The 20,248-nt window shown below is 39.6% G+C and overlaps 1 protein-coding gene across 4 annotated transcripts in view; it reads left to right on the top strand.

Moving 5' to 3' along the window:
- The window catches only part of ZNF383 (zinc finger protein 383), an 83,073-nt gene extending 74,350 nt beyond the window's left edge, over nucleotides 1-8,723 (top strand). For all 4 annotated transcript variants that reach the window (XM_038529185.1, XM_038529186.1, XM_038529184.1 and 1 more), the window contains 3 exons: nucleotides 2,412-2,538; nucleotides 2,846-2,941; nucleotides 6,503-8,723. In XM_038529185.1, coding sequence (XP_038385113.1) covers nucleotides 2,412-2,538; nucleotides 2,846-2,941; nucleotides 6,503-7,698 — 1,419 coding nt within the window. In that variant the 3' untranslated portion in view covers nucleotides 7,699-8,723. The remainder of the gene's footprint in view (nucleotides 1-2,411; nucleotides 2,539-2,845; nucleotides 2,942-6,502) is intronic.
- Nucleotides 8,724-20,248: the final 11,525 nt, after the last annotated feature.

A 20,248-nucleotide genomic window follows, 5' to 3' on the forward strand; every position in this document is an offset into this window, starting at 1 on the left:
GAATTAGTGTGTTTTTTTTAATATTTTATTTATTTATTCATGAGAGACACACACAGAGAGGCAGAGACACAGGCAGAGGGAGAAGCAGGCTCCACAGGGAGCCTGACACAGGACTCGATCCTGGGTCTCCAGGATCACAACCTGGGCCAAAGGCAGGCACCAAACCGCTGAGCCACCCAGGCGTCCCGAGTTAGTGTTTTTGTATTCTTTGAGTAAATACCAGAATGTAATTACTGGATTATAAGATAGTTCTATTTTTAATTTTTTGAGGAACTTCCATACTGTCAAAGTGGCTGCACCAGTTTGCATTCCCACCAACAGTAGAAGAGGATTCCTTGTTCTCCACATCCTCGCCAACACCTGTTGTTTCTTGTGTTGTTGATTTTAGCTATTCTGACAGGTGTGAGGCAATATCTCATTGTGATTTTGATTTGTATTTCCCTGATAATGAATGATGTTGAGCATCTTTTCATGTGTCTGTTGGCCATCTGTCTTCTTTAGAAGAATATCTGCTCAGGGCCTTTGCCCACTTTTACATTGGATTATTTGTTTTTTGAGTATTGAGGTTTATTAGTTCTGTATGTATTTTGGATACTAACCCTTTATCAAATATGTTTGTAAATATCTTTTCCTATTTAGTAGGTTGTCTTTTAGTTTTGTTGATTGTTTCCTTTGCTTTGGAGAAACTTTTTATTCTGATGTAGTCCCAGTAGTTTAATTTCGCTTTTATTGGGATGCCTGGGTGGCTCAGTAGTTGAGTGTCTGCCTTCGGCCCAAGGCATGATCCCAGAGTCCCAGGATCGAGTCTTGCATCGGGCTCTTTGCATGGAGTCTGCTTCTCCTCCCTCTGCCTATGTCTCTGTCTCTCTCTCTCTGTGTCTCCCATGAATTAATAAATAAAATATTTTTTTAAAAATTGCTTTTATTTCTCTTATCTCAGGATACATATCTAGAAAGATGTTACAGCTGATGTCAGAGAAATTACTCCCTGTAATCTCTCCTAGGACTTTTATGGTTTCAGGTCTTACACTTAGGTTTTTAATTCATTTTGAGTTTGTTTTTATGTATGGTGTAAGAATGTGGTCCAGTTTCATTCTTTTGCATGTAACTGTTGAGTTTTCCCAATACCATTTGTTGAAGAGACTGTCTTTTTCCCAATGTATATTCTTTCCTCTTGTCAAAGATGAATTGATCATATAATTTTGGGTTCATTTCTGGGCTTTGTGTTCTGTTCCATTTGGTTTATGTGCCTATTTTTGTGCCAGTACCATACTGTTTTGATTACTACAGCTTTATTTTTTAATTTAATTTAATTTTATTTTATTTTTATTTTTATTTTGACTACTACAGCTTTAAAACTTAACTTGAAGCCTGGAATTGTGGTACCTCCATTTTTTCTTTCCTTTTCAAGAGTGCTTTGGCTATTCGGGTCTTTGTGGTTCCATACAAGCATTAGGAGTGTTTGTTCTATTTCTGTGAAAAATACTGTTGATATTTTGATAAGGATTGCATTATTATTTTTATTTTATTGTATTTTTTTTAAAGATTTTATTTATTTATTCATGAGAGACACAGTAAGAAAGAGGCAGAGACACAGGCAGAGGGAGAAGCAGGCTACATGCAGGGAGCCTGATGTGGAACTTGATCCTGGCACCCCAGGATCGCACCCTGAGCCGAAGGGAGATGCTCAACTGCTGAGCCACCCAGGCATCCCTGATAGGGATTGCATTAAATCTGTAGATTGCCTTTGGGTATTATCGACATTTTAATAGTACTTGTTCTTCTAGTCCATGAGCGCAGAATGTCTCCTTTTGTTTATGTTGTCTTTAACTTCTTTCATCAGTATTTTATAGTTTTCAGAGCATGAATCTTTCACATTTTTGTTTAAGTTTATTCATAGATTTTTTTTAAAGACTTATTTTTATTTATTTATTTATTTAAAAAAAAAGATTTTATTTATTTATTCATGAGAGACACACAGAGACTGAGAGAGAGAGAGAGAGAGAGAGAGAGAGAGAGAGAGAAGCAGGCTCCATGCAGGGAGCCCAATGTGGGACTCAATCCCAGGTCTTCAGGATCAGGCCATGAGCTAAAGGCAGCGCTAAACCGCTGAGCCACCCGGGCTGTCCAAAGATTTATTTTTTTAAGTACTCTCTACACCAAACATGAGCCTTGAACTTAAAACCCCAAGATCAAGAGTCAACATGCTTTACCAACTGAGCTAGCCATGTATCCTCTAGATATTTTATTATAAAATAAACTAGTTACTCTTGCATCTCTTTTTAAGATCCTAAGATACTGGTTCTGAGTGATAACAATTCAGTCACTCATTTACTTTAACCCATGGTACAAGTGCAGTAATGTCTGAATTACTTTTATTACACAAATAATATATATGTTTATTGTTTCAGGGATCAGTGATGTTCAGTGATGTGTCTATAGACTTCTCACAGGAGGAGTGGGAGTGCCTGGACCCTGGTCAGAGAGACTTGTACAGAGATGTGATGTTGGAGAACTATAGCAATCTGCTGTCAATGGGTAAGGGCTTCTATACCAGTAGTTTAGAGTTCTCCTCTGGAATGTTCCTTCCACAGTGAATTTCCCAGCAGCTTTTCGAGTTACCGGCTGAATTTCTGCTCCCTATCCCCAAATAAGTGGTTTGAGCTGCAATGAAAAGGAAGAGTTGGAAATGGGCAACTCCAGTGACTGTGGCAGAAGCTTCATCCTCTTTCTTTGGCTGTTCCTGTAGTGGCATCTCCTCTTTGGTCATCAAGGGACTGGATCTGATTTCCAGATCTGGTTTACCCACAGCATAACTATGTCCCATATCTTTTCTTGTGAGCAGGACTTTACATTCCTAAGCCTCAAGTTATCTCCTTACTGGAACAAGGAAAAGAGCCCTGGATGGTTGGCAGAGAGCTGACAAGAGGCCTGTGTTCAGGTGAGTGAGAAATGATTGGGCAGAAGCAAGGCACTACAGGTAAACTCAACACCTTGAGATATTATCTAGGCTTGTGAGGATAACCAAGTCCTCTTGGCATGAGTTTACAAATGAGCTGTTTCATTACTTCTCTCACTTATTACTCCTTCTGCTTTTCTTCTCCAACACACCTCATAATTTCAAGTAGGAAGTACCCTTCACTTCCCCTCCAATAAAACGCTTTTAACCATATTTTAGATTTAGTTCCTTACTAACTTTTCTTCCTCTTAGACTTGTCTAAATGTTTTTTTGGTTACCACCCCCAAAATAATGTGTGTGTGTGTGCACCATGTCTTCATGGATATTACTTGCCAGTGACTCATCAGTTTGTTGCACATTTTTCCTTTACCCAGTGTTTTTCATTTACTGATTTGTGCAAGGGAGTCTGCCAGGTGCTATAGTTTGCTAATTATGTCAGCTATTAAGAACTTGGGCATCAAAAAGTAGTGCTAGAATATATCCATAAAGAATTTCCACAAAGTAGACTCTAGTAAAGAGAATCAGGGAGCATAGCAGAAAGTCAGAGGCTAAATATGCAGAAGTGGAAAATCCATACTGAAATAATAGTTCGGAGTTTTGCAGGTGATTGTAGTTATCTTCCATGATGACAGTGTTGGGAAAACCAAAAAGGCCTGTAATAGGAAGGAAGAGGTGTCAAGAAGGGGAGATTTAGGATAAAGTGTTACCTTATCCAAAATGCTCCAGAAGAGCATAACTGTATAGTAAATATTGGTCCCACTGCTGGGATTATATCATTGAACAAAACATTCAGAATTTTGCTCTTCTGGAGTCTGTGTTCTAGAGGGTGAGAGAGAAAAAAAAAAGGTACATTTTGAGGGCAGCTGGGTGGCTCAGTTGGTTAAGGGTCTGCCTGCAGCTGAGGTCATGATCCCAGGGTCCTGAGATGGAGCCCCGTATCAGGCTCCCTGCTCAGTGGAGAGCCTGTTTCTCCCTCTCCTGCCTCTCTCCTTGCTTGTGCTCTCTACTTCTCTCTCAAATAAAGTCCTTAAGAAAAATAGATATGTTATAATGTCAGGTGGTGGTATGTGATATGAAGGGAAGTTAGAGAAGTCCTCTTTGATGAGGTGATATCAAACCAAGACCTGCAGGAAGTGAGGGAACAAATAATGTAAAAGTCTGGTAGAAGAATCAGAGTTGGAATTCCTTGCTAGTCAGCTTGTTTTCACTTTCTATTATCTTTCCATGACAGTATTTTACACTGTGTCTTATTTTCTTTGTGTCTGCCTTAAACTTTAGCTGCCTCCTCTCTCAGCCCCTGCAGTAGTACATGAGCAAGTCTCTCTCTTCTCCCAAGATCAGCACCACAAAATTCCAAAGCAAATGGTATTTTTACTGAACCACCAAAACATAACATACTCTGAGTCTTCCCTATCTGCTAGTCACATCAATTTAGTTCAGTACTGGGGATCCCTGGGTGGCTCAGTGGTTTAGCGCCTCCCTTCAGCCCAGGGTGTGATCCTGGAGACCTGGGATTGAGTCCCACATCAGGTTTCCTGCATGGAGCCTGCTTCTCCCTCTGCCTGTGTCTCTGCCTTTCTCTTTCTCTTTCTCTCTCTCTCTCATAAATAAATAAAATCTTTTTTAAAAATTTAGTTAAATACCTTATATTTATTTCAGGCTCTGCCCCCCCTTTTGGCTAGCCTTCTGTAATCTCTTTCAAATTTCGGCCAATAGATCCTTATTTTGGATTCTGTTCATTTTCCACTGCATCTGGGAGTGCTGCAGTTCTGACACTAACTGTCCAGAGTTAACCTAGACCCCACAGGTTAACAGAGTTTACACAAGGCTGCCCTCACTTTTATTTTACTCTTTTAATGATCTTATTTATTTATTTGCACGAGAGAGCGTGCATGCATGAGCATGAATGGAAGAAGGGGCAGAGGGAAAAGAAGAGGGAGAAGCAGACTCCTCACTGAGCAGGGAGCCCAATGTGGGCCTGGTATTCCAAGACCCTGGAATCATGACCAGAACTGAAGGCAGACACTTTTCTTTTTTAAGATTTTATCTATTTATTCATGACAGACAGAAAGAGGCAAAGACACAGGGAAAGGGAGAAGCAGGCTGCATGCAGGAAGCCCAATGTGGGACTCAATCCCACAGGACTCGATCCTGGGATTCCAGGATCACACCCTGAGCCGAAGGCAGAAGGTCAACCACCGAGTCACCCAGATGTCCTGAAGCCAGACGCTTAACTGACTGAGCCATCCAGGTGCCCCAAGACTGCCCTCACTGTAGATGCCAGCTTCAAGTCTCAGGGTTCTTAGACACCTGCATGTCTGAGCTACTGGCCATAAATTTGGGGATTTTCACAGCTCCTGCAAGTTCAGTTATTTGCTAGAATGATTCACAGAACTCCAGAAAGTTGTATACTTAAAATTGCAATTTTACTTTGAAGGATATATTTTAAGGAACATCTAGTAGTAGGTTTACGGATGTAGAGGTTCCATGTCCTCTCCTTGAAAGTGTGTCATTTTCATGGCACATCAAGTGTGTTCACCAACCAGAAAGCTCCATTGAGCTTTGGTGTCCAGAATTTTTATTGAGGTTCAATCACATTGGCATGATTGAGTGAGTGTCATTGGCCATTCAATCTCTGGCTTCTCTCTCTTCCCCAGAGGTCCAGTAGCCGAAAGTCCCAATCTCCTAACAACATGCTAGATCTTTCTGGTGAACCCCATCCTGTAGCTATCTAGGGATCTGCCATGAGTCACCTCATAGCAAAAAACACTCCTATCAGGAAATTCCAAGGGTTTTTGAAGCTCTGTGTTAGAAACAAGGGACAAAGACCAAACTTATTTTTTATTATACTACAGAGCCCAAGAATCTTCCCCTGTGTGCATTTATTCCTCTCAGGGAGTGGAATGATTTTCTGACCTCTATTAAAGGTCTTTAATACTTTTTGTAATACATATGGTATGATGGTCCACTTTGGTTTCTTACATGTACACATATGCATGCTTATACAGATGTATATACAACCTGTAATCTTTTCATATGCCCAAGTATTATATATTTACTGTCCTTTCCTTATGATTCTGATCCACATCAGTATTTGAAAATCACTGTGGTTTCCTTTTTCTATAGTCTCCTCCCTCTGCATTCTGCATTATATCTCATTAATTTCAGTGCATTTTTGGGTCCATTTTCAGATTAAACAGATATAGTTGAGAACTATATGTCATTTACTACCAGATATTATTTTCACTTTAATTTTTCCATTTCTCATATAAAAGTTTAACTTTTCATAAATGGGTGGTGGGAGTGGAGGGGTGTAAGAATATTTACCATTTTGGGCGTCCCCGGTGGCTCAGTGGTTTAGCACAGCCTTCAGTCCAGGGCATGATCCTGGAGACCCAGGATGGAGTCCACATCAGGCTCCCTGCATGGAGCCTCCTTCTCCCTCTGCCTGTGTCTCTGCCTCTGTCTTACCCTCTCTGTGTCTCTCATGTATAAATAAATAAAATGTTTAAAAAATATATTTACCATTTTATTTTCTTTCAGATCTGGAATCAATGTGTGAAACCAAGTTACTATCTCTGAAGAAGGAAGTTTATGAAATAGAATCATGCCAGAGGGAGATAATGGGACTTACAAAGCATGGCCTTGAGTACTCCAGTTTTAGAGACATTTTGGAATATAGAAACCACTTTGAAAAACAACTGGGATATCAAAGTGGGCATTTCAACCAAGAAATATTCTCTCATGAATACATGCCCACATTTATTCAACAGACATTCTTTACTTTGCATCAGATAATTAACAATGAAGAGAAACCCTATGAATGTAAGAAATGTGGAAAGGTCTTTAGTCAGAATGCACAATTTATTCAACATCAGAGAATTCATATTGGTGAAAAATCTTATGAATGTAAGGAGTGTGGGAAATTCTTTAGTTGTGGCTCCCATGTTACTCGACATCTGAAAATTCACACTGGTGAAAAACCCTTTGAATGTAAGGAATGTGGCAAAGCCTTCAGTTGTAGCTCATACCTTTCTCAACATCAGAGAATTCACACTGGTAAGAAACCCTATGAATGTAAGGAATGTGGGAAAGCCTTTAGTTATTGCTCAAATCTTATTGACCATCAGAGAATTCACACTGGTGAAAAACCTTACGAATGTAAAGTATGTGGAAAAGCCTTTACTAAGAGCTCACAACTTTTTCAACATGTGAGAATTCATACAGGTGAGAAACCCTATGAATGTAAAGAATGTGGCAAAGCTTTTACTCAGAGCTCAAAGCTTGTTCAGCATCAGAGAATTCATACTGGTGAAAAACCCTATGAGTGCAAGGAATGTGGCAAAGCTTTTAGTAGTGGCTCAGCACTTACTAATCATCAAAGAATTCACACTGGGGAGAAGCCCTATGATTGTAAGGAATGTGGGAAAGCTTTTACTCAGAGCTCACAACTTCGTCAACATCAGAGAATCCATGCTGGTGAGAAACCCTTTGAATGTCTTGAATGTGGGAAGGCCTTTACCCAGAACTCACAACTTTTTCAACATCAGAGAATTCATACAGATGAAAAACCATATGAATGTAATGAATGTGGAAAGGCCTTTAATAAATGCTCAAACCTTACACGACATCTGAGAATTCATACTGGTGAGAAACCGTATAACTGTAAGGAATGTGGGAAGGCATTTAGTAGTGGCTCAGATCTCATTCGTCATCAGGGAATTCATACTGATGAATAATAAAAGTTACTTTTGTCACCTTTAAACAAAAAAAATAATTCGTTTGATAGTTACTCTTTCACTATTTTTTCTTTTTAAATTTTATTTTACATTTCTTTTTAATTCAAATGTATTTCACTCTAAGTTATGAATTAAGATTCTAAGTTGACATTTGCCCACCCCCTGTTCCCCAGTCTTGGGCCGTTGTTCAATAATTCTTTTCTTCCCCATTTGTTTGTTTTACCTTTTTGGTGAGACATTATATTATTGTTTATATTTGCTTGTATTTTTCTTCTCTGATCTATATATTTGTGCTTACATCAATATTGCACTGTTTAAAATTGTGTAACCTTGTATTTTTTTAATTGTAGAATTATAACCTTGTTTTTGAAGTCAGTAATAATTTTTTGTTTCATTTCACAAATTTGTGTTTTCAGAAAATCAGGAAACCAGAAACTAAAAAGCCAAGATTATCAGTAATCATAGCAACTATCAATGATTACTCTTAAGTTAGTAGAGCAAATCCTACCAGACTTTGTTTTCAAAGTCATAGTATGCATGTTATTCCTTTGCCTGTTTTGATCATGCCAAAATATATGGTTGCCATTTCAGTAAATACAGATTTTTTAAAATGACTTCTATATACTTAATGGCTTTTTAAAATGACTTTATTACTTGTGTTTTGTTTGCATCTAAGCATTTGCAGTTATTAAATCTGCCCTGATTACTATGACCCAAAATTTATGTTTGGATGTTTGTTTGTGTCTTTTAAAAGATCTATTTTAATTGCTGAAACTATGCACCTTTTCTCTCTGTAAACTGTTTTGTTCATTTTCATCCACCTCAGTCTCCTACTAAATAGGTAATTAACTGCTGTTATCCAAGTGTTGTTTATCTTTCCAGTTTTGTTTGTTTTGTTTTTACTTTTTACTTATATATGTTAGTGGCATTTTTATTTCCTATGTATTATTAAAGATAATCATGCTGTATGTATTGGTTTGTTGTGAGGATTCAATGAATTAATAAATGTAAAGTGCTTAGAACTATTCCTATTACATAGTAAATGTTTAGTAAAACTTGTCCACTATTATTATTGATACATTCATTTTCATAGTTACCTTCATTATTATTTGTGGAAAGGATTTTTTTTAAGTTTATTTAAGTAATCTCTATACCCTGTGTGAGGTTTGAACTCATGACTGTGAGATCAAGAGTCACACAGTCTTCTGACTGAGCCAGCCAAGTGCCCCTGTTTGTGGAAGGGATTTTAACCATGTTGCTTATCTTTGTCTAAATCGAAGAATTCATAATGAAAAAAAGAGAAATGAATGTAATTAGTATAGGAAAGCTTTTCTCATCCCTCATTATTCAGCATGGAATTTTAAAAAGAAAAAAAAGAAGAATTTGTGGATAGTCTTCCTTCAGACATCATCTTCTATGCTTGCACAAAAATTAATGCCAGTCAGAGACCCTGTGGATATAATGATGAGTAGTTGAAAGCACAGCTATCAAACAGGAAGAGGTAAGAATATTTTTCCTAATATTTAGTCGTCTCCCCACCCCAAGCAGAAAACCTATAGGCCACATTATTTGACCAGAATGGATAAAACGGTAATAATAGTATAGCCATCAAATATCTGAATTTTATTTTATTATTTTTAAAAGACTTTATTCATGAGAGACACAGAGAATGGAGACATAGGCAGAGGGGGAAGCAGGCTCCCTGTGGGAAGCCTGATGTGAGACTTGATCCCAGGACCCCGGGGTTACTCCCTGAGCCAAAGGCAGATGCTCAACCACTGAGCCACCCAAGCATCCCTAAATATATGAATTTTAACTAAGTGCTCCCTATTGGTTAACATGGGTTAGGGAACTAAGTCCTTTAGTGTGTGTGTGTGTGTGTGTGTGTGTGTAAATATATATATATTTTTTTACGATTTTATTATTCATGAGAAACACAGAAAGAGGCAGAGACATAGGCAGAGGGAGAAGCAGGCTCCATGCAGGGAGCCTGATAGGGGACTCAATCCCGGGACACCAGGATCACTCCCTGAGCCAAAGGCAGATGCTTAACTACTGAGCCACCCAGGCGTCCCATATATATATATTATTTAAATGTGAATGAAAGTGAACAAAATTGAAAAATCTGCGAATTGTACTGGAAGTTGGTTGTATTGGTTGCACTGGAAGTTTTAGAAACCAATATGCATGTATATATTAAAATACTAGAGAGATCATTAATAAACTCAGTATAGAACTCAAGGAATTTAAGCAAAAATAAGTCTAAAATATGAGTAGAGAAAGACATTATTATGCAGAAACAGATGAGAAAAGTACAAACAAATAGAAAATCTGATAATTTGACAGAAAAAAAATAGACAAACTTTAGCCATTATGTAGGGAAGTATGGATGATAGATAAACAGCATTGTGAAATTGAAATGACTACATATTTAATTTAATTTTATTATTTTTAAAAGATTTTATTTATTTATTCATATTTATTTATTCATGAGAGACAGAGACACAGGCAGAGGGAGAAGCAGGCTCCATGCAGGAAGCCCGATGTGGAACTCGATCCTAGGACTCCAGCATCGCTCCCTGAGTCAAAGGCAATCACTCAACTGCTGAGCCACCCAGGCGCCCTGACTACATATTTAATTTTAAAAGGCCTTTATTTTTTCAGGTAATGACAGTGTTCTGAGATTTGTGGTGTAGGTTACACAACTTTGCGAATATACTAAAAGCCACTGAACAATGTACTTTAAAAGAATGAAGGGCAGCCCAGGTGGCTTTGCGGTTTAGCGCTGCCTTCAGCCCCAGGGCCTGATCCTGGAGACCCTGGATCGAGTCCCACGTCAGGCTCCCTGCATGGAGCCTGCTTCTCCCTCTGCCTGTGTTTCTGCCTCTCTCTCTCTGTGTGTCTCTCATTAATAAATAAAATATTTTTAAAAAATGAATGAATATATAATAGTATATGGATTTTATCTTAATTTAAAAATGTAAAAGTACTATAGATATTTTTATACCATATCTGAAAATCTCGACAAAGCATGTGATTTTTATAAAGAAACTGAATTGACATCAGAATTGACTTAATAGATTCCCCTCCAAAACGAACATTTTAAAATTAGACCAAAATTATTTTATTTTATTTTATTTTTTTAAAGATTGGTTTATTTATTCATTCAGAGAGAGGCAGAGACACAGGCAGAGGGAGAAGCAGGCTCCATGCAGGAAGCCCGACGTGGGACTCGATCCTGGATCTCCAGGATCACACCCCGGGCTGCAGGCGGTGCTAAACCGCTGCGCCACCGGGGCTGTCCCCAAAATTATTTTAAATATCACACAGCTATAATAAGGAAGATACCAAACTATATATATATATATAATAGATGAAGTCTATGAAATGTTTTAGGAACTCTTGGAGGACACAGACTGAGAAAGCAAGTTATCTATTTCTATAAATTTATAATCCTAATGTCAAAACTTGCTAAAGAAACACAAAAGGATAATATGCCCAGAATTGGTTATGAAAATATGCAATGTTATAAATGCACAAATCAAATCTAGTAATCTATTGAGGGACGCCTGGATGGCTTAGTGGCTTAGCGCCTGCCTTCCACTCAGGGCATGATCCCGGTCAGGAGATTGAGTCCTGCATCGGGCTCCTGCAGGGGGCCTGCTTCTCTCTCTGCTTCTTTCTGTGTGTCTCTCATAAATAAATAAAATCTTTTTTTAAAAATCTAGTAATCTGGGGATCCCTGGGTGGCTAAGCGGTTTGGCGCCTGCCTTTGGCCCGCCGCGTGGTCCTAGAGTCCCGGGATTGAGTCCCGCGTTGAGCTCCCTGCGTGGAGCCTGCTTCTCCCTCTGCCTGTGTGTCTGCTTCTCTCTCTCTCTGTCTCTCATGAATAAATAAATAAAATAATTTTTTTAAAAGCTAGTAATCTGTTGAAAAAATAAATATGTCACAATTTGAATTTAGGAAAAAAAAATGTTTCTGACAAGCTCTTATCCAAACTTGCTGTTTGCTTTCTGAAACTTGAAAATCAGATTAATTTAGTTAATATAGTATCCCTTAGTATTGGAAAGTCAGGACCCAAATGGATTGGGACAGCAAGGAATTCTTGGAGTACAACATAAGGTAATTGACATGGAATTTCTAGAGTTAAAATAACTAAAGCACTATAAGGAAAATATACTATCAAGCACCATACCTTCTAGATGTACCTGCTACAAAACCACTGCATTCATCCATTTATACCCTACTTCTCGCTTGACAAATCTTCAAATTACACCCAATGAATACAATTACTGCCATGCATATTAGTATAAGGATGTAGTGGGAAGTGAGAAGGAGCTTATTAAACACAGGATTTCAATTTTCATTGCAATTAGAGTGTAGAAGAATATGAAAAGCCTTCACTTCCATGACAGCAAGAACAATCTTGACAAGATAAAAATCATGCTTTTATATGGGGCGGAGAGTGGTGGAGATAAGCATTGAATTGAATTTCTGATATAAATAAGCCCTCTTTTAGGTGAACAGATCGCTGTGTGACTCTCCATAGCTAAATTCAGTGCATTTTATGGGGACAGAGATGAAGGAGGACAGATGAAGAGACTGTGGAAGTAAAGAGAAATGAGAGCTACGATGATACTTAGGCCTTTCTGAATGGATTAAAATCTGGAAAAGCCCTGAATGCAAAAGATTTATTTATTTATTTTTAAAGATTTTATTTATTTATTCATGAGAGGCAGAGGAAGAAGCAGGCTCCCTGTGGGGAGACAATCTCTGAGCCACCCAGGTGTCCCAATGCAACAGATTTAAACAATACTATCAACGAACTTTACCTAATTGATATTTATTTAATGATAATCTCTATACACTCTCTACCACAGAACATGCTTGCTTTTCAATTATATAGGAAACACTATGATAGACCACATGTTGGGTCGTAAACAAGATTCAACAACTATCAACAGACTAACCATACAGATTATGTTCTTTAATATAGAACTAAATGCAGCTCAATGATTAAAGATTAGCTAGAAAGTCCTGTTTTCTTCCAGATGCTTGATAGTCTTAGCTTTTAATTTTTAGGTATATGCTTCACCTAGAATTAGTATTTGTGTATGGGATAAAGTACAGATTAAAGTTCACTTCTTTTTTCCTCACATAGACACGCAGTTGTTCCAGAACTTTAAGGGTGCCTGGGTGGCTCAAACAGTTGAGCCTTTGGCTCAGATAAGGATCCCAGGATCCTGGGATTGAGTCCTGCATGGAGCTCCCTGCTCGGTGGGAAGTCAGTGTCTCCCCCTTCCCTTTACCCACCTGCCTTGTTCATATGCTCTCTCTCAATAAAATCTTTTTAAAGATTTAATTAATTTATTTGATAGCACAAGCAGGGGGAGTGGCAGGCAGAGGAAGAGGGAGAAGCAGACTCCTCACTGAGCAGGGAGCCCTATGTGGAACTTGATTACAGGACTCTAGGATCATGACCTTTGCTGAAGGCAGATGCTTAATAAATAATAAAATCTTAAAAAAAAAAAAGATTTTCATCTCTGCTGAGGTGCTTTGGCACTTTTATCGAAAATCAATTGACCATAAATAAAGCAACACTTTATATGAGCAATGAAATGAAACAAAAATACAATTTATAATAATATCAAAGAATATAAAATACTTAGGAATAGTGTAATAAAAGGTATGAAAGACCTTTATATGGAAAACTACAAATGTTGCCGAAAGAACTGTGACAAGATCTAAATAAATGGAGCTGCCATGTTTGTGGCACTCAGTTACCCCGAATGCTAATATTTTGCATAACTATAGTACAATATTAAAAAAAGATTTTACCAGTTTTTTTTTTAGATTTTACCAGTTTTATAAGCACTTATTTCTGTATGTAACAGTTCTATATAATAGTATCATTTGTGTAAGTTTCATGTAGCCACCACCACCACAATACACAAAACCGTTTAATCACCACAAGGCTACCTTATGCTACCACCTTATAGCCATGCCCACCCCTCCCCACATCCTTAAGCCCTAGCAATTATTAATATTTTTACCAGTTCAATAATTTTTTTAAATTTCAAGAATACTATATAAATGGAGTCATAGAACATTTAACCTATTTTGAGTGGCTTTTTTTCTTTTTTCTCAGCTTAATTGCCTTAAAATCCATCCAAGTAGTTACAAGTACCAATGGTTTGTTCCTTTTTATTGTTGAGTAGTATTACATGATGTGAATATACCACAATTTCTTTGTTTTTGTTTTTTATTCTTAAGAAAGATTTTATTTATTTATTTGAGAGAGATGAGCACAAGCTGGGGATAGGGAGAAGCAGGCTCCCCACTGAACAGGGAGCCTGATGCAGTGCTTGATTTCAGGACCCCAGGATCACAACCCGAGTAGAAGTCAGCTGCTTAACTGACTCAGCCACCCAGGCACCCCTGTTTTTTTAGTGTGCTACAATTTTAAAAAAAGCTATTCCTCCACTTAAGGATATTTGAATTATTTCCAAATTTTGGCTATAATAAAGCTAGTATGAACATTTGTGTACAGATTTGTGTGAACATAGTTTTTAATTATCTGGGATAAATGCATAAGAGTTCCATTGCTGAATTATACTGTAAGTACATTGTGAGTGTTATAAGAAACTGCCAAATTATTTGCTAAGAGTGGATGTGCAGTATTAGTATATTATATTCACTGCAATGTGTGAGTGATCTAGTTCTCCACATCCTCACCACCATTTGCTGTTGTCACATTTTAGCCATTCTGATAGGGGTGTAGCTCTGCTAGAAATGGATTCTTAAACCAGCCATTCAGGAATTGCCTGATCAGCATTAATTAGGTAATGTTAATGCACTCCTGCTATCCCCTAAAGGAAAATAACCTTGCATTGCAATAACCAATCTGATTTTTTTTCCCCACCGAGTACAATGTCCTTGTTCCTGCTTGCTTTTGACTATAAAATAGCTTGCTTTGTATGGCTCTTTGGAGCTCCTTTTAATCTCCTAATTTAATGCAACCCAGACAAATCTAAAAGTCTTATTTAAAAAAATTTTTGTCTCCATGTATTACACTGATTACAGACCTGTGATCATAAACTGCTGGTATTGGGGGCACCTGGGTGGCTCAGTCAGTTAAGTGACTGCCTTCAGCTCAAGTCATGATCTCAGCGTCCCTTGCTCAGCAGCGAGCCTGCTTCTCCCTCTCCCTCTGCCTCTCCCCCTGCTTGTGCTTTTTCTCTCTCTCTCAAATAAATAAATAAAATCTTTTAAAAAATAACTGCTGGTATTAGAGGCAAAGTAATGCTGTCTTCAAATATGTAGGCCTAAGGTGGCATCCTTATGCAAACAAAACAAAGCAAAATCAAACGAAACCAAAGGTTAGGGGATCCCCGGGTGGCTCAGCGGTTTGGCACCTGCCTTTGGCCCAGGGCGTGATCCTGGAGTCCAGGGATGGAGTCCCACATTAGGCTTCATGGAGCCTGCTTCTCCCTCTGCCTGTGTCTCTACCTCTCTCTCTGTGTCTCTCATGAATAAATAATAAAAAAATAATAAAATCTTAAAAAAAAAAAAGAAACCAAGGGTTATAATCCATTAAAGGGAAGATAGTCTCTCTCTGTTCATGTTCTTGTACAAATACCTTTTACACTTAGCTTTCAACCTTGGCAGGGCAGCTCTGACCTCAGCCTTATCATCCCCACCAGGGTGCCTGGGGTGTGGTGGCTGGGGCCCCTGCTCCCAGACAAGCACAGCCATCACCAGAGATATGAAGACTGTCAGGATAGTTGCCATGTGCACAGCCTCCTCTCTGGATGGTCCGGTCAGGATCTCCTTGCAGGCCTCAGTGTGTGGCAGCTTCAGAGCAGGCTTCACAATGGACCCAGTGATTTGCCCAACCGGTGGTCAGCCTGAGCGCATGCGCAGTGCTCTGACTGGGTTGGGTGGGCATTGTCTGTATGACGTCTACTCAGATAGGCTTGAAAAGTTCCTGGACGTAGTGATTCCAAAATTCTCTAGAGGAATCCTGATTAGTGTCAGACGTTTGAACACTTAGATGTTGAAAAAAGTTATGGAAACGAACAAAATCATGTTTTGAGAGATGGTGCTTCTATTATTGTGAAGTCATTTTAAGTTCTTCTTGAGGGAGGTGATGAGATAAGAAACCCTTGGCATGAAGGATGAACGACCCAAAAATGAACTGTGGAACTCCTGGGAAACTACAGAATGAGATACTCATAAAGTGTACTTAAATGGTCCTTTTAATTCCAGTCCAGGGAGTTTTAGGCGTCAATCCCAGCCTCCAGGGGGCCGCAGGATTCTGCTACTTTGGCCTCAAGAGACATACAGTCTTGGCTGCCCCAAGGCTTAGCACCATGGCTTAAAGTCAGGCCCAAAGTCGGTCCTGACAAACAGCCACAACACCCACAAATCCCCTCCAGGAAGGCTGGTGGATGCAGCAGGAAGCACATAAAAATACCTGCCAGGGGTGGGCCCTCGGTTGGCAGCATGGAACCCCTGCTGCTCCATGCTACTCCCCAGTAGAAAAAGTCAGGGGAATAGAAGCGGTCCCAAGGCATCCTCAGAACTGTTGGGAGAATATGAACCGCAACCATCTGGGGTAAATTTCTAGGACTCTCCCTCTGCTTTTTATTAAAAAAAAAAAAAAAAAAAAAAAAAAAAATCCTCCTTTGAGTTAAAAGAAAACCCAAGGCCTACCCATCCCAGGTTATCATATTTGAAATGGGAAAACTTTCTTTTTTAGGTTTTATTTATTCATGAGAGACACAGAGAGAGAGGCACCGACACAGGTAGAGAAGCAGGCTCCATACAGGGAGCCGGACATGGGACTTGATCCCGAGTCTCCAGGATCACACCCTGGGCTGAAGGTGGCGCTAAACCGCTGAGCTACCCGGGCTGCCTGGAAATTTTTCTTAATTGACTCATTGGCAAGGTATTATAGAGATTAAGAACATGGACCCTGGAAGGGTGTGGGAATCAGGGAGATGTTGGTCAAAGGGTAAAAACTTCCACTTATAAGAGGGATAAATTCTGGGGGTCTGATGTACAGCATGGTGACTATAGTTAAAAATTCTGTGTTATCGATTTGAAAGTTGCAAAGAGAATAGATCTTAAATGTTCACACCACACACACACACACACACACACAAATGATAATTATGTCATGAACATATTAAATAACCTTATTGTGGTAATTGTTTCACAATATATACATGTATCTAATCCTCAAAATTTGTACTTTAAGCTTACACAATGTTGCATGTCTATTCTATCTCAATAAAGTTGTGAGGATAAAAAATAGCATAGATACCAGAATCCGATCTGCCTGGGTTCAAATTCTTGCTTCACCACTTTGTAATATTAGCCTTCAATGTAAATTTTGTCAGAATTCATAACAAAACATATCCCTTTACCACTTGCTCAGCATTATTTTTAATTTATCTTTTATCTTTTAGAGAGAGCACAGGCATGCGAGAGTAGGGCGGGGCGGAGCAAAGAGAAAGGGAAAGAAAATCACAAGCAAGCTCCACGCCCAGCTCAGAGCCCTAAGGTGCAAGCTTAGGCAAAAGAGAGGAAAAAAAAAAAAAAAAAACACGTGGCAGTACTTTGATTATAGTTTTATAGGCTGTTTATCATTTCCTTTTCCATCTCTTGTCTATTGATGGATCTATTTTTATGTAATCATTACCTTGATCAAGCAATATTCAAGGAGAGTAAACAGAAAACAGCTTCATTTTTGTCTCTCATTGGTACTTTAAATGTGCTCAGTGGAGCTAGATCTTCTCTGATCCTGTTGAAAATTTATTTAGAGATCATGATCATTTTTTTGATAACTCCTACCTACTACAAATGGTTTCAGCTCAGTAGTATAAATGTCCAGTCTTCATGGTTGAACGAAAATTAAGACTTCTTCCTCTGTTTCCATTTGTTTGCAGTTTATGGCAAATTGTATTTTCCAAAAATGTGTGCAACTATATTTTTGGTCTCCCATGGTCTTCCAGAACCTTGACACTTCCCCATCAGGAAGTGGAGACAATTTCTCCTTTCCACCGAATCTGCTTGGGCCTTTTAAATTGTGAGTACAGTGGAAATGATGTTATGTGATTCTGAGGTTAGGCATAAAAAGTGATATAGCTTCCATCCAGATCTTTCTTGGGATTCTTGTCTTCAGAACCTTGAGCTGCTATGTAAGATGTCTAGGCTACCATGCTGTTAAGAAGCCCAAACTAGCCCGCACAGAGAGACCACCACATGGAGAAACCCTGAGATTACATGAAATAAGAGAGATGTCTCACCAGCTCCCAGTGGCTCCTGGAATGCTGCACTGTTCAGCTATCATGAAAATTTTGAGCCAAAACTGTTTGGCCACATTATTCTAGAATTCCTGACCCAGAGAAGCCATGAAAGATAATAAATGATTGCTGAAACCATTAAACCATTAAACTTGACAGACTGGATCTATAGACAATGATTAAACCATTTGAAACCATTAAACTTGACAGACTGGATCTATAGACAATGACAGATCCTATATGACAATAGAATTCTTTTAAAGATTGTCTGTATGTGTGTATGTATTTCTGTATTTATTTCAAAGAGAGAGAGCACACGCAAACATGAGTGGGGGAGTGGGAGAGGGAGAAGCAGACTCTGTTGAGCAGGGAGCCCAAAGGCGAAGCTTCATTCCAGGACGCTGGAATCCTGACCTGAGCAGAAGGCAGACATTTAACCGACTGAGCCACCCAGGTGCCCCTGCCAACAGAATTCTGACCTACAAACTCTGTAGTAACCAAACTACAACTTTGGCAGCAATCAGCCCACAATATTCAAGCTTTGGACAATGACTACCAGCTTCCCTTTTTTTGGGGGGGGGGGGCCTCTGCTTCCATAGAAAGACAAATTCAATTCCCAAACCAGTCATATAATATGCATTGCTTCTCTTTAGCTCACTTCCAGCTTCTCTATGCCAATAATCTCCAATCAGCATATTCCTGAAATCTTCCCTTTTTCACTATAAAGTTTTCCTACTCTCCTGCCTGCCTTTGAGCTCTGCCAAATACAAGCAGTCACCACTGCAATACCAGTAATTTGTAACAACCCTTGACAGATGTTCACTCCATATTTGGTGCATGTGTGCATGTATCCCCATAAGTGTGTATGTGTGTGTGTGTGTAAGTAAGCTCTACACCCAACTCACAATGCCTGAACTCACAACCCTGAGATCAAGAGTCACATACTCCCCTAACTGAGCCAGCTAGGTGCCCCTCCCTGTTCACTTCATATTTATGTGAAAGTTATGTTTTTAGCTTTTTGATAATCATGCTTCAGGCAGTCCAGGTGGCTCAGCGGTTTAGCGCCGCCTTCAGCCCAGGGCGTGATCCTGGAGACCCAGGATCGAGTCCCACGTCGGGCTCCCTGCATGGAGCCTGCTTCTCCCTCTGCCTGTGTCTCTGCCTCTCTCTCTCTCTCTCTCTCTCTCTGTGTCTCTCATGAATAAGTAAATAAAATCTGTTTAAAAAAATCATGCTTTAACCACACTTACACATTTGTAGTTCACAGATTTTAATCAAGTGTCTTAGTAACATTTAATTTCCTCATTAAGGAAAGGGTCCTCAGTATGTTCTCTTTATCTCTGAAGCAAATATGAAAAACCTAAGGCCAAGAGGATGAAGACCAGTGCCCCAACACTTCCCTACTTTGTGAAGCTTCTTTGCCTTACTTTGTGAAGTACTGCCTGAGAGGGTGTCCAGGTGTACCATGCAGCCTTGGACAAAGCCCCTGCTCACTTTCATCATCTCATTTTTTTTTGTCCCAGGTGTCAGGGCTGAGAATGATGGGATTCTCCCTTGGCAAATACCTCAGGAGAAAAACCCTATAGCTGTCTGCAGTGTGGCCAAGACTTCAGACAGCTCAGGAAACGTCTAGTTCACCAGCAAACCCATACAGGAGAGAAGCCCTCTTCAAATGACAGGTGTGGAAAAGCCTTCAGTGTAAAGACAGCCGACTTTAACCTTCCCATGCTCCTTCCCAGAGAAAAGCCCTACCAATGTATGGAATGAACCAGAGTCTTCAGCTTAGGATCTCCTCTGAGAAGGCGCAGGAAGGACCACAGAGGGAAAAAACCTCACACCTGTGAGGAATGTGGCAAGGACTTTAGCCACAGCTCCAACCTGGCCATCCACCAGCAAGTCCACACAGGTGAGAGGCCCTTCAGGTGCCGTGATTGTGGCAAGGACTTCCACTGCAGGGCAGCTCTGCAGATCCACAGGGGAAGGAAGCCCCATGCTTGTAAGGTATGTGACCGGAGCTTCACTTCACACTCTGTGCTGACACGACACCAGCAGGACCACGCAGGAGACAAGGCCTATGTGTATGTGACACATGTGTCTGAGGTTTCAGTCAGAGAGCCAAACTCTACCTGCAGCAATGTGTCCACACTGAAGGGAGACCATTCCGGTGTGAGGCCTGTGGGAAGCAATTCAGCTGGAGCAAGGACCTGGGCATCCACCAGATGGTCCACACAGGAGAGCAG

This window comes from Canis lupus, chromosome 1 (genome assembly GCF_011100685.1).
Source record: "Canis lupus familiaris isolate Mischka breed German Shepherd chromosome 1, alternate assembly UU_Cfam_GSD_1.0, whole genome shotgun sequence".
NCBI classification, from domain to species: domain Eukaryota; kingdom Metazoa; phylum Chordata; class Mammalia; order Carnivora; family Canidae; genus Canis; species Canis lupus.